Source organism: Aricia agestis, chromosome 1 (genome assembly GCF_905147365.1).
Source record: "Aricia agestis chromosome 1, ilAriAges1.1, whole genome shotgun sequence".
Lineage (NCBI taxonomy): Eukaryota > Metazoa > Arthropoda > Insecta > Lepidoptera > Lycaenidae > Aricia > Aricia agestis.
This window is the reverse complement of record NC_056406.1, coordinates 922644-937247: the sequence shown is the minus strand read 5'-3', so window position 1 is coordinate 937247 and position 14604 is coordinate 922644. Positions and strand designations below refer to the sequence as shown.

At 36.9% G+C, this 14604-nt stretch overlaps 2 protein-coding genes across 2 annotated transcripts; one reads left to right on the top strand and one right to left on the bottom strand.

Moving 5' to 3' along the window:
- Positions 1–982: 982 nt before the first annotated feature.
- On the bottom strand, positions 983–6858 carry LOC121728726 (protein Rae1). The gene is made up of 8 exons (XM_042116968.1): positions 6468–6858; positions 4155–4247; positions 3929–4006; positions 3474–3569; positions 2980–3051; positions 2523–2798; positions 1845–2051; positions 983–1113 (listed from the first exon to the last, which is right to left on the bottom strand). Exons 1-8 carry the CDS (start codon positions 6612–6614, stop codon positions 1030–1032), a joined length of 1053 nt encoding a protein of 350 aa, XP_041972902.1. The 5' UTR covers positions 6615–6858; the 3' UTR covers positions 983–1029.
- A 3001-nt stretch (positions 6859–9859) lies between these two features.
- Positions 9860–11183, top strand: LOC121740481 (SOSS complex subunit B homolog). The gene has a single exon (XM_042133181.1). It carries the CDS (start codon positions 10002–10004, stop codon positions 10560–10562), a length of 561 nt encoding a protein of 186 aa, XP_041989115.1. The 5' UTR covers positions 9860–10001; the 3' UTR covers positions 10563–11183.
- Positions 11184–14604: the final 3421 nt, after the last annotated feature.

Sequence of the window (14604 nt, the reverse complement as noted above, 5' to 3'; positions counted from 1 at the left end):
GGTCACCTGATGGAAAGCAACTTCCGTCGCCCATGGACACTCGCAGCATCAGAAGAGCTGCAGGTGCGTTGCCGGCCTTTTAGAGGGAATAGGGTAATAGGGGAGGGTAGGAAAGGGAATAGGGTAGGGGATTGGGCCTCCGGTATTCTCACTCACTCGGCGAAACACAGCACAAGTGCTGTTTCACGCTGGTTTTCTGTGAGAACGTGGTATTTCTCCGGTCGAGCCGGCCCATTCGTGCCGAAGCATGGCTCTCCCAAGTATAACTTATATCATTGCGTTAGTGTACATACAAAACCTGTTGATTTAAGGTTTTGGAAGTTAAAATGTTAGGGACAAAACAAAATACTTCTATAATTATTGTATTCTACCTAACTAAATTATATTGCACTCTTCTTTATCAACATGCAAAATATGACTTATAATAACAATAAACAAATCACTCTCTCTATAAGCACTGGCACTGAGCAATGAAATTTTTCATACTGTCTGAACATGTTTTCGCGCCGCGCCGCGGTGGCGTGCAGTATAGTATAGTAGGCATTGGATTAACGATTAACGCACTTCTGCATATTAACGGAAGTTAACGAGTCCGTTAATATTTTTAAAAGTTAACTAAAAGTTAATCCGTTAATCAAAATGTTAACTTCGTTAATTAACAATTAACGGATTAACGAGTTAATGCCCAGCTATGATAGCAGACTCAATAGATTTTCAATTGTTATGAGAGTTATGCGGCTGCCGGCTGCAACTTGGGGATCAATGGATTAATTATAATAATTTTACCATGATTTGAGTTGCTCTATTTGAGAAACTTGATCTAGTTTAGCACAGCCAAAACTGCTTGATTAAATTTAATGTGAACATAGTAGTAATTTGTGTGTGGTAAACATTTAGATAGATCTAAGTAAACATAAATATTTACACCACAGTTTTTAGACCCAAAGAGAAAAAAGTGTAGGTAGAACAAAGTCAACATTTTATTTAAAAATATATGTATTAAGTTTAATAAAAAAGGATGTTGTAATGCTATGTAGTTCTGGGCTTACAGTCGTCGTAGCATGGCCTCAGGTATATGAAGTTCTTTTTGGCAGGATTGCAGTGCTCGTGACCCTGGAAACAAGATAATTTATTGATAGGGTGAATTTTTAAAACTTTGGATTTGAGGTACCATGCCGTTTCAAAACTATAATATTGGTACATACTTATTTAAAATCATCTATCAATTGGATTTTGTTATAATTACATATTTTGATCATTCAATATGGTGCTTCAATAAATGTTGAATCATGCAAAAGATTGGTAATAAACTATGTAATAAATAAAATATAAATTATGTGCATATTATGCAAATATTTCAGCTGATATCTACTTTTGAAGTAATAATACTCCCCACACCAATTTCGGTGACGGTGGCCAGTTTCATTGAAACCAGGCCAGGTACGCAGGAGTAATTTTATCTCTCTCAAGAGCACTCTCTATTCCTTCACTCTTATAACCCAGTGGGACGGAAGACACGACTGGCGAGAGATCAGGCGCAAGACTGACTTTTTACATGCCCATCCGACGCATGGATCATCTTACTTGTCAGACAATCAGGTGATCAGCCTGCATTGTCCTAACCAAACTTGGAAATAACACGTTTCCAATGCGGGAATCGAACCCACGACCTCCGAGTCGAGAGCCACGCTCTTAACCACTAGACCATGGATGCGTAACTTTTGAAGTATGATTATTATTACTAGCTGTTTGTAACTGCTGGGCAAAAAAGCACAAATCAAAACAATAATAGGTTAAAATATCATACTTCATGGAGAATAAGGTAAAGGAGGTAGAAAACTAACCTTGGACCAATCATATCCGGCAGCATATGCGAAGATCTGTCCATTGTGGTTAAAAGCGCACTTGGTGAGCGGCTGGTCCAGCAGCTCGGAGGATTTGAGCTTTGTGCGCGCGTCCTTGTCCCAGAAAGAGAACGAGCCGTCTGAGCCGACAGTCGCCAGCGTGCCATGCACCGGGTGGAACGCTATGTCGTTGACTGCGTAGATATCCTGAAAATTAAAAGTATTTCAGTGTAAAGCAAGTTTCACGTCAAATGGAATGGTGCAAGTTGCAACCCTGCACCTTTGGGTGCCATTAAATAAGAAAAATTTTCAGTAGCGGTTTGCTACGAAGTTGTGCTTCAAAAACCAAATAACAGTGAAGCCATTAGGTAACGCAGATATCGGCGAATTTTAAGCTTTTTATAATGGGTTAAAATGTTTTTGCCGCTGATTTTAAAGCTTCTCAATCCATACTAATATTATTATTTATTATAAACGCGAAAGTGTGTGTGTCTGTTTGTTACCTCTTCACGCCCAAACCGCTGAACCGATTTTAAAATTTTGTACGGAGACTTTGAGTCCTGCGAAAGGTCATACTTAGGATACTTTCTATCCCGGGAAAATGTACGATTCCCGCGCGATAAACGATTTTTGGTGTAATGGCGATGGCTGGCTGGCGCATCTAGTAACATGGTGTACCTGATATCCGCCAGGAGTGCCGGCAGATCTGTGGCACTTGAAGGTGAAGTTGTCCTTGGGGTTGGTGGGGTTGACGTACTGTATCGCCACCCTGCCCTCTACGCTGCCCAGCGCGTACCCCGTCGGCTGCTTCGTCTTCTTGTCCTTGAAGATGGTGATGCAGCGGTGCTGGTACTTGAGCGGGGACTCCACCCGCTTGTACTCTGTGGGCTTGCCCTCCAGCGTGTAGAGGCAGATGCCGCGGTCCGCTGTGCCCACTACTGCCATAGGGTAGTCCTGGAATACATTAATGTAAACTAACCAGTTTTTTTTTTAAATTACCTCAAATTTCAAATCACAGGCTTCAAGCCTTTGAAAAACAATAATAACAATAAAACTAATATTACAACTAAAGAATTCACCACATTTTTGACTTAACAGCAATAACAAAATTTACGAAATCTAAATGAATACTTACAACATCTGCACAGTAACACCTCTCAGACAGATTCATCGTCATTATTGGTACAGCACTTCGAGTATCCCAGAACTGCAACATTATTATAGTTAAAATTAGAAGTAGGCAGTTAAAATCTTACAAAATGGATAAGAGACATAAGGAATGTCACCCCAACTTGAAACAACTTGGATCTTAGGCTCAATGCGGCGGTGCGCAGAATGGAATGGAAGCGTCAATCTCGCCTAATGCGTGGAAACTGACACCGTCACATACTGTTGACTTAAAGTTCATTGTGCTATGTACAGTTACGTTGCAAAAAATCAGTTCCATTCCATTCCGCGCCGGTTTAAATTGAGCCTTAGTCTAAAACATATGGCTTTCCAGACATTACAGCCACAAGGATTAGCATAATATTACATGTGGAGCTAACATTTTTTCTAAAGTTTAACTTAGATGCTTAAATTAAAATCCGTAAGCAATAAAATATCTCCAGAGAGAGATCTAGGATTTACCTTGAGTGTTTTATCCCAGGATGCTGTCATGAGACAGGTGTAGTTCGGTGCTTTGATCCAGTGGCATGTTTTTACAGGAGCATCATGTGCAGCCACCTGCAAAATTACAAAAGCAAATTCATATTTCATTACATCACCATGGTACTTTGTTTAAAAGAAATCACAATGAGCTTTAAGTGGCGTAAGGGCTCATAAATAGAAACAACATTTCGGATAGATAATAGACAGGGACTAAAAAAATTTAATTGTAATAAATATTTGTGTATTTTTTCTTAAAAAATACAAATATTTATTATAATTGGAATAAAGTACCTGGGCCTAATACTTAATGCACTATTCAAATTGAATTCAAAAACTTTAACAGTCAATAAAATATGCTTACTACTTAGCATTGACCAATAACAGAAACAGCTGAACCTCAACAATGGTTAGTGGTGTTCATGAGTTCCTCTCACCTGCATAGTCTGATTAGCAGCCAGGTCCCAGCACTTGACGCTCTTGTCTGTCGAGGCCATGAATACCTTGGACCCATCCTAGACAAACATCACATTTTTTTATTTATTTATTATTTATTATTATTTTTTTAGTTATTGATTAAAAAAAAAGGAGGAGGCTGCTCATCAAAGGAGCAGCCTAAAATATGTAATGAATAATGATATATTTTATAAAAAAGACTCTTACATCATGCCATGCGACATCTAGAATTGGTCCGTCCATGCCCTGAGCTGCTTTTGGCACTGTCTTCCCGGAAGCTTCTACCTCCCAACATCTTACCTGAAAAAATAAAAGCTCTAACAATAAACTGCCTTCTCATAAAAATACTACTTATCTATATTGGAATATAATATTCTTTCTCATTGAATTTAGCAATTTACTAGTAAAACTGTACACTTTACTGTACAGTCCAGGGACATGAGAGAATGTGAACTAAAACACCTTGGTGTTACATTGTACATTTCACTGCACAGTTTGATACATTATATTACAACTAGCTGTTGCCCGCGACTTCGTCCGCGTGGACTTCAGTTTATAGCGCGCGATGTCAACAAAATTGGTGTCAAAAGCTTTTATAAAAAAACCCTGGTACCCCTTAAATAAATACAGCTGTGCAGTGTGCAAACAATAAGTACTTCATTTTTGTATGTTAAACTTTATATATTATGCCAAATTTTAATGCTTATTTAGCCCCCCAATTACACAACTTTACCCATAAACTATTTATCATTGATAGGTTTAGCCCCAATTTCACCAACGTCTGTTAGTGTTAACAGCTTGTTAAAATATCCTATCTTCTCTTTCATTCATATGAAAAACGAAACAGCTAACGTGATACTAATTCGAGCATTAACTTTAACAGTCGTTGGTGAAATTTGGTCTTAAGGTTACGTCACTGCCTGCACAGATAAAGTACTGAGTTATTTAATACCGTAGAATAGATATAACAATCGAAAAAAATCGAGACTTAAATGTAAGATGATACCACCTCTTATAGAAAGACTTTTGAGCAAGCGTCAGCGCGATGTAGAAGACGCACGGCGCCATCTATTATGAACTTTTTGAACAAATTTACGACTCTTACAACCCTTTTTTCCAGTAAAAAAGTAGCCTATGTCCTTTCTCAGGCTTTAGACTATCAGTATACAAAATTTCATTACAATCGGTTCGGTAGTTTTGGCGTTTGGCGTGAAAGCGAGACTGACAGACAGACAGACAGACAGAGATACTTTCGCATTCATAATATTAGTACAGATTATGTGCACACTGCACAGCTGTTTTTGGGTATTTTGATTAATTAAGGGCCGCGCTACACCGGAATGGCAGCGGCGAGGCGAGCACTTTCAGCGCTGCCATTCCGGTGTAGCGCGCTGCGCGGCCCTAAGAGGGGTACCACTTACCAGGGTTTTAAAAAGTTTTTAAATTTGACACAAATTTTGTTGACACCGCGCGCTATAAACTAAAGTCCACGCGGACGAAGTCGCGGGCAACAGCTAGTTATGAATAAAAACAATAATATAATAAAGTAGGTATGATTAGTTCTGTTATAATAATGAAGTAAAAATAAAGCGCCATCTGTTTTCATATATTAGAATTAAAATGTAAAAATATTTTCTGGATGGAATATAGGCCAACACAACACACTCGAACTCCTTAGAAATGCAGTAGGAGTTCTATAAGATCAGATAGATTGATTATTATTATAGCAAGTGATAATATTATTAAACATAATATTCTAACGTATTAAAAACTATAAACAAAAACATAATAACTAATAAGTATGATTAGTTCTATGTTACAACGAAGTAAAAAAAAGCGCCATCTGTTGAATCGTATTAGAACTAAAATGTTCATTGCATCGCGTCGATATATTTCTGGATTTTTTATAATATTATACATAAAATATATTTAAGATTTTTGAAATATTATTTTAATACACATCCAAGACCCAGGAACATTGAAAACTTTTTGTTCCGCCTGCGGGACTCGAACCCAGGACCCCCGGGATGAGCGCTGGCCACGCGCAATGCGAAGTAATTTTCATCGATATTTTCATGGAAATAAGATATTTTCCCACATCAAAATGTAGCCTATGTCCTTTCTCAGACTCTAGAATAACTGTGTACAAAATTTCATTGCAATCGGTTCAGTAGTTTTGGCGTGAAAGCGAGACAGACAGACAGACAGACAGACAGACAGACAGACAGACAGAGATACTTTCGCATTTATAATATTAGTATAGATATAGTGAACTCAAAACTGCACAGTTTACCTAAGACTGCACAGGTAGCAATATTAGCCATACAGTTAACATAAACTAGGTACTTCCTATGTATAATTCATATTGATCTATGTAAAGTGGCTATTACTATATCATGTGAGAGGCTATTATTATATCATAATAATATGATCCCTGCCTCAAAATTTAGAGGTTGGATCGACACCTGCTACTGGTATTTTCTCAGAAGACTGATGACAAGGAATAAGGTGTTGAATTACCCGGCAGTCCCAGCTCCCGGCTATAAGGAAGGTCTGTGGCACAGAAGGCGGCGAGAACTCCAGAGCCGAAACTGTGTCTTCAGGTGGTGAGGCCACTTCCAGGTCCTTGTTCGGGTTGCCGCCCGCGGCGCCGATTTGATTGAACATTTCCTCTGATCTTTACTTTTCCTGACTGTTGTAGATAAAAGTTGCAAAGGTTAAAAAGTAAAAACATAAACCAAACACGGTTAGCGGCTTGCAATTGTTTTGGAATTAATAAAATATAATATATACGGTCTTTGGCGCGACTTTCTAGTTAAAGATACTGAAAGATGATTTTAATCGTTATTTTAGAAATTTATGTTTAAATAACAACAAAAATATTCAAATGCCGCACTGCACGCACAGGTGACCACAGATTACTAGTATATATTTGCAGGTGACACTTGACAGGTCCAAAAAAATCGTGTTCTTTGACAGTTTTGACACTGACATTGACAACAACCTTTTTTTTTCATTTTTAATGCCGCTGAGGCTGAATACAAGTATAACAAGGCGATTTAAAAACAAAATTCTCGTACAAATCCAGCATCGTTTCATCACAAGCCCAAAATCACCGAGTCAAAGGTATGAATCGTCAGTGCAGGCAATGTGTCATGACTCTTTAGTTTACTTTAACAATTAACTTATTCATTTTATGCTGTCACTTCACATGGCTATTTGTATTTTTGTAATTTGCTATTGGCCATTTGTTGCATTTGGCAAGCAAACAAAGCCAAATATAGTATGTCAAAAAAGTGAATAAATTAAAAAGTGGCAACATCGTAATGTCATCCCTTAGGAATGGCCAAGAAGTTTACATTAGGGTGTAAACTTCTTGGGAATGGCCGTGTTCGTCGGCGAATCTAGTTATTGCGCATGTCCAAATCATGTCATGCCATGGCAACGACAACTGTTTACGACTTGACATTTAACCCAATTGCAATTTGTTGGTGGCGTTGCAATGAACAAACCTAGTGGGAGAGCCATGCTTTGGCACGAATGGGCCGGCTCGACCGGAGAAATACCACGCTCTCACAGAAAACCTGTGTGAAACAGCGCTTGCGCTGTGTTTCACCGAGTGAGTGAGTTTACCGGAGGCCCAATCCCCTACCCTATTCCCTTCCCTACCTTCCCCTATTCCCTTGCCTTCCCATCCCTACCCTCCCCTGTTACCCTATTCCCTCTTAAAAGGCCAGCAACGCACCTGCATCTCTTCTGATGCTACAAGTGTCCATGGGTGACAGAAGTTGCTTTCCATCAGGTGACCCGTTTGCTCGTTTGCCCTGTTATTTCATAAAAAAAAAACAATTAAATTTTTCTAAGTGATCCATATCCATATTTTCCAAAATAAAATAATCAAACACTATCATAGTGTTAAATAAATTATTTGTGCGGCTGTTAGACAATTTAGGGTTATGTATTTATGTTTAGCTTTTATTATTTTAATCATGTTTAAACAATTAAGACGTTGTTTACGACTTGACCAGCAACTTGTTATGGCGTTGCCATGACATCTTAAGGACATGCGCAATAAAAGGTTTGTCCAAAAATACGCCGACGAACACGTGAAAGGGATGACCATTGAGGTATTTTAAACTGTAGAGAGCCTTATATAGGTGTATAAGCGTTAAAAGCGTGTAATGTTATGTCCTACTTACTAGGACATAACAAAGGAGTCGGTCTGCATATTTATGGCATATTTCATGTAATAAAAGTGTTAATAAAGGTTTTTAGTGAACATTTACTGCTACACATTATTGAGTTTTGTGGTTTCGCTAAATAATAAACCATAAGAATGGCCAAAGAATGCCTCAAAACACGTGGATTTAACATTAAATACGTAAGTTTTGAACAACGTTTTTTGGGCTGTTCAATCGGTATTTTTGTGAGCAAAAAAGATAATTATAAGTTTATTAATCCCTTATTCGTGCTATATAAGGCATTAGTGCTAAAAATGACTTAATGACTATAAAAGTCACATCAATTAATAATTTGGCTATAAAAATTGCATAGCTTTTTACGTGTGTTTACGGATTCTCATCACTTGAACTATAGTTAATCGATATCATGAACTAATGACTTTCTTTCCTGTATCATAATGTGCTTCCAAATAATCGACAAATAGAAATATTTAAGAAAATAAACGCACACTACTTGTATGAAAATAAGCACAAAATGGCCACGCGATGACGGGCTAAGACTCAGTTCAGTTCAGAAATTTATGTTTTGTAAAATTTCTACAAAGTTCAGGTACTGTTATATTTGTTTGTTTTAGACATTAATTTTCGAAAATTATTTATTAATTATTTAATTTTTAATTCCCGAAAATAATACCTACCTAAGATTTATTCTACAGTAAAAACATAAAATCATCGGAAAGGAACGGAATTTAGGGAATAAAAAATCAATTGGTAAAGGTTATAAGATTAAGGAAAAAAAATCTACAGGTTAACAAAAGTGTAATTTTCTTTTTATAGGTTGTCTATGATTTTTCTTGATAAGCTATTCATACGTAGTGGTTATATACTCTTTGAGCTATTGTCTATGTCTCGAAAGTTCAGGCACTGTTAGAGGGCCCATTCACGGCAGGACAGCACGGCAGTCCTGTGAATGGACGTTTTTATTATATTTCGGATATTGAATTAAAAAGAGTTTAATTTTTTTTCCCAATCTGCACAACATAGTTTTCAATAATTTTTTTCTGACATGAGTTTGAAGTACTTAATTATTATTTTTTATTCTTATTCTCATTCTGTATGTATGTTTTCATCATCATTCATCATAATAAAATACTTTTTTGTTTCTATCTATATAAATATATTATTTTGTATCATTGTTTTACGTTCACCAAAGCCTAAATTAGTTCAGCTAAAAAGTAACACGACATTCAATTGACTGTTAGGCGGTACGAAGTTCGCCGGGTCAGCTAGTAATAAAATAAAGTATTACGAAGACCATACAACTGTACATTTCACTCTGGCAAATAAATGATATTATTATTATTATTAAAGTAGGATTAATTATATTGCATGGCAAAAGCCCTTATTAAAATAAAGATTTTTAAAAAATCTCTTTGTCGCGGGACAGAAAACCGACAACAATCGGGGAACGGGCCGCGAAGTGCGAAACATGCGAATCGGATCTCTCACTCATGCTTCGCAGGAATTTCGTGGCGCCGCGGCGTTGCGCACGGTTCGCGCGCGAGTGTGGATGCGGTCGGGGAACCAGCCGCGAAGTGCGAAAAATATGCGAATCGGACTCACGTTTCGCGGAAATTCCGCGGCGTCGCGCGCGCTTCGCGCGCATGTGGGGATGGGGCCTTAACTGCTAGATCAGCTGATTGTCAAATGTCAACTGAAGACTGAGTTGCCTCAAAATTCTAAATACCGTACTGGCTTTTGCTAGTTATTATTTTACAAAAGCTTTTATATTAATAATTTATGTTCCTGTTAGGTAGTAACCAAACCTAAATCAGTTTTGATTTTAATAAAACTGAACTGTTAGGCGTGGAAAATGAATACTACGGAATATGTTCAAATAAAGGACCTGAAGCCCGGACTGAAGAACATCAACGCCGTTTTTATAGTCCTGGACGTGGGGCCGCCGACGCTGACGAAGGAGGCGCGCGAGGTGCGCACGTTGCGGGTGGCGGACGCGTCGGCGTGCGTGAACCTGTCGGTGTGGGACGAGCCGGGCGCGCTGCTGCAGCCGGGCGACATCGTGCGCCTCACGCGCGGCTACGCGTCCCTCTGGCGTTCCGCCCTCACGCTGTACTCCGGCAAGTCCGGGGACATACAGAAAGTTGGGGAATTTTGCATGTTGTTCAATGAGCAGGTCAACATGAGCGAGCCGCAGCCCACGCCGCCGCCGCCCGCCAACCCGCCGCAGGACAGGAGCAACGGGACGCACCAGCCGCCCCGGAATCTTTCCCAGTCGCAGACTCCCCCTACCGGACCCTCCTTAGCCCCGAAGAACGAGAGATTCACCCAAAACAATCAGGAGCATGGAAACAAGCATCAGCACAAAACATATGTGCGGGGCCGGGGCCATCAGCGGGGGAACAACAGGAGATAGCTGACTTCTAGGATATTATATTAATATTATACTCTATGATAGGTATATATATATATATACTATGATATTAGGTTTTGAAGTTGGGAGAGATTAAGATATAATATGTATATTAACAACAATTATTTTTTCATCAGTGTTCCGCCTTTGTTATGTCAATGACAGGGCCGAGCTGCCTTATGTGCGAAGTGTGCGGCGCAAACAATAGGGGCGCCGAGGCGTAGCCAGTTTCGGTCAAATTTTAATAAATAAGAAGTTGAAACATTATGATTCGAGAAAAAGAGGTGCTTCACAGATTTCGTACACTGGAGCTGTGGGGAGCGGCCCTGGTCAATAAATATTGAATACAGAAGCACCTTAGGGTGAAGCCAAATGAGTGTAATTTTGTGAGTCATGATCAGTATGAAAAATAATTTACGCGACCGAAATTCTGCGACTCAAAACTCATACAAATAAGCTTATTTGGCTGCACCCTTAAGCAATGTGCTCCAAGTTCTATGTTATACATTTTCAATTTTCGATAGATTTGCAGTAATCCCTAGAACTTTTTAATGATTCTGATAGTAATTATGATTATTCTGTTAAATATCCTTTAAATTGTAAAATAACAATATTATGAAGTTCAATAAGTATCATTGTATAGATACATATAATATTTTTAGATATTGTATGTAAGTATGTAACTTTAAATTGAGTTGAAAGGAGAAACTGTAAACTTTCTCATAATAATTATTACTAAATATTAATATCTAAACTTAAACATAGTTAAGTATACTTAATATTTTTACTAATACAAAAATAATGCAATCTTACATTTTATACATTGTATGAAAGCAAATTTCTATGTGTGTACTGATTGTGTGTGTGTGTGACTTGATTTTTTGTAGTGTTACCGAAGCTCAAAAAGATTTATACCCAAACCTAAAGAAAGCATTTATTTCTCTCATATACAATGTGTCCCGACACCGGTGTCCGATCCTTTAATGTCGTGATCTATGGCGTATTTTATCGACAAATTGGCCCTCAAATTTTTTCTCTCTCTCATGATTGTAAAATGGCAGCCATTTTAGTTTTTCTCGGGTTTTCACACTAATCTGACCAGAATCTGCTCTTGTAAATATCCTATGAAGATAAAAAAGGTCTCATTTGATAGCTAAATTTGTGGACTACGCTTACACAGGCAATATGTAATAAATTTCGTGGAATTAAACATAGAAAAACCCAAGTTTAAGAAAAAAAAATTGTGTATTTTTTATTAATGGCTTTTTGTAAAAAATCTAGCACATTAAACTGGTTCTTTTTTATTTTCAAAAGATAGAGAAAGTTTTCATCTTCTAAAATTCTTTTACCTCAATGTTACAACAAATTGGCTTTAAAATTTTTTCTCTCTCTCATGGTTGTACAATGGCAGCCATTTTAATTTTTCTCGGGCTTTCACACTAATCTGACCAGTACTTCACATGTAAATATCCTATGAAGATAAAAAAAGGTCTCATTAATATCAAAAATATGTGTATTTTTTATTAATGGCTTTTGTGGAAAATCTAGCAAATTAAACTGGTTCCTTTTTATTTTAAAATAGATAGAGGAAGTTTTCATCTTCTAAAATTCTTTTACTTCAATGCTCTAAGTCAGATAGTTTAGAAGTTATAACGATTTTTTTATGATGAGGTGGTCAGATTAGTATAAAGCCAGAGAAACAAATTTTTTTTCAAAGGTTGGAGAACAAAATAATTTGAAAGCCAATTTATCACTAATATAAGCCATACATCATGAGTTCAAAAATTTTTTCTCCAACTTTAAAAAAAAAACTTTTCCTCTGACTTCATACTAATCTGACCACCTCATCATAAGAAAATCGTTATAACTTCTAAACTATCTGACTTAGAGCATTGAAGTAAAATAATTTTAGAAGATGAAAACTTCCTCTATCTATTTTAAAATAAAAAGGAACCAGTTTAATTTGCTAGATTTTCCACAAAAGCCTTTAATAAAAAATACACATATTTTTGATATTAATGAGACCTTTTTTATCTTCATAGGATATTTACATGTGAAGTACTGGTCAGATTAGTGTGAAAGCCCGAGAAAAATTAAAATGGCTGCCATTGTACAACCATGAGAGAGAGAAAAATTTTTAAAGCCAATTTGTCGATAAAATATGGCACAAGGAGAATCTATAAACTCTACACATTAGTCAAAATCGGTGGCCTGGCCATTTATCATTACTGTATATTTTAGTTTAGTTTAGTATTAAGTTCAAAGCCCTGGCGAATAACAAAATGGCCAAGCCACCGATTTTGACTAATGTGTAGAGTTTTTAGATTCTTCTCGTGCGGCTGACACATTATAATATTATTATCAAATATTTTAAAATTAAGGTTTTTAGATTTAGGGTTGAGTATGTAAGGTTAGAAACTTGGCTCTACATGAGATCTCACAACTTTTTGACACGACGAACTATAATATTATGTTCTCATCTTGGCAACATTTTTACATGAAAATGTTTTTGGTGGGATTTCATTTCTTTTTGTAAGCTGGTTTACGTTGTTTTTTCTTTTGGTAAATTTTTTAGGGTTCCGTACCCATAGGGTAGAAACGGGACCCTATTACTGAGACTTCGATGTCTGTCCGTCTGTCTGTCTCCAGGCTGTAACTTAAGAACGGTAATAGCTAGAGAGTTGAAATTTTCACAGATTATGTATATAACAACAAATACTAAAAACAAAATGAAATTTATATTTAAGGGGGGCTCCCATACAACAAACGTGATTTTTTTGGCCTTTTTTGCTCTATATAAATAATGGCAACAGGTAGGTACTTGATTTTTTCTCAAAGTCCTTAGTTATATGTCTACTTTAATATTTAATAATAATATTAAAATAAAATAAAAAATTAAGGGGGGCTCCCATACAAAAAACACAAATTTTTGCCTAATTTTGCTCTATAATGGTACGGATATAGGTTAAGTTGGGTTTGATAATTTTATGTTGTTTCAGTACTAATATTATGTTACATACCAAATTTCAGCTTTCTAAGACTTCAGGAAGTACCCTAACAGTTTTGATGATCGGTGAGTCAGTGACCAAATTGTGGATTTTTGGACACCTATAAAATCTAAAGTATAAAAATCAAATCAAAATCAAAATCAAAAATATTTTTATTCGGAGTAATTTTTTTACAAAAACTTTACCGAACGTCGATACTACGGTGCCTACCACCGGTTCGGGAACTAACCCGGCGAGAAGAACCGGCGTAAGAAACTCGCACGGGGCCATCTTTTACTAAAAAGATGGAAAATTACAATTTAAAACATATACAGTACAACACGGTCACATTAACCTGACGCACCACTGGAATGTATATGCAAGCTTCGTAATGACGTCATCACCATGCGTCTAGTTAATTTGACTGTGTTATATAACAATATTATCACTAAGAGCTATTTACAATAGGAATTATGAAAAATATTCTAGTAGCCTATAAGAACCACCCTATTCCCAAGGTGTGTTGTCGTCGATGAAATCATTGATTTTATAATAAGCTTTAGTACACAAACGTTCTTTTACTACATTTTTAAATTTATTGATAGAGAGATTTTGAACGTTTTCTGGGATTCTATTGTACAGGCGTATACACTGGCCTTTAAAAGATTTGCTGACTTTGCCAAGTCTGATCACTGGTATTTCTAATTTGTTCTTATTTCTAGTGTTAAAACAATGATTGTCGCTTTTCTTTTTGAAATTATTTAAGTTCTTTCTTACATACAGTACGTTATCCAAGACATATTGAGATGCGACGGTCAGAATATTTATTTCCTTAAACTTTTCTCTTAAGGATTCACACGATGACATCTTATAAATAGAACGTATGGCTCGCTTCTGCAGCACGAATATTGAATTAATGTCCGCTGCATTTCCCCATAGAAGGATTCCATATGACATAATGCTGTGGAAGTAACTAAAGTAAACAAGTCGCGCTGTTTCTACATCAGTTATTTCTCTGATTTTTTTAACAGCATATGCTGCAGAACTGAGCCTATCCG

Coding starts and splice junctions, on each gene's coding strand:
- LOC121728726 (XM_042116968.1), bottom strand. CDS start 6,614: ATGTTCAATCAAATCGGCGCCGCGGGCGGCAACCCGAACAAGGACCTG. Junction 3,570..3,928: donor CTGCTAATCAGACTATGCAG/GTGAGAGGAACT, acceptor GTAATTTTGCAG/GTGGCTGCACATGATGCTCC. Junction 3,052..3,473: donor CCTGGGATAAAACACTCAAG/GTAAATCCTAGA, acceptor ATAATGTTGCAG/TTCTGGGATACTCGAAGTGC.
- LOC121740481 (XM_042133181.1), top strand. CDS start 10,002: ATGAATACTACGGAATATGTTCAAATAAAGGACCTGAAGCCCGGACTG.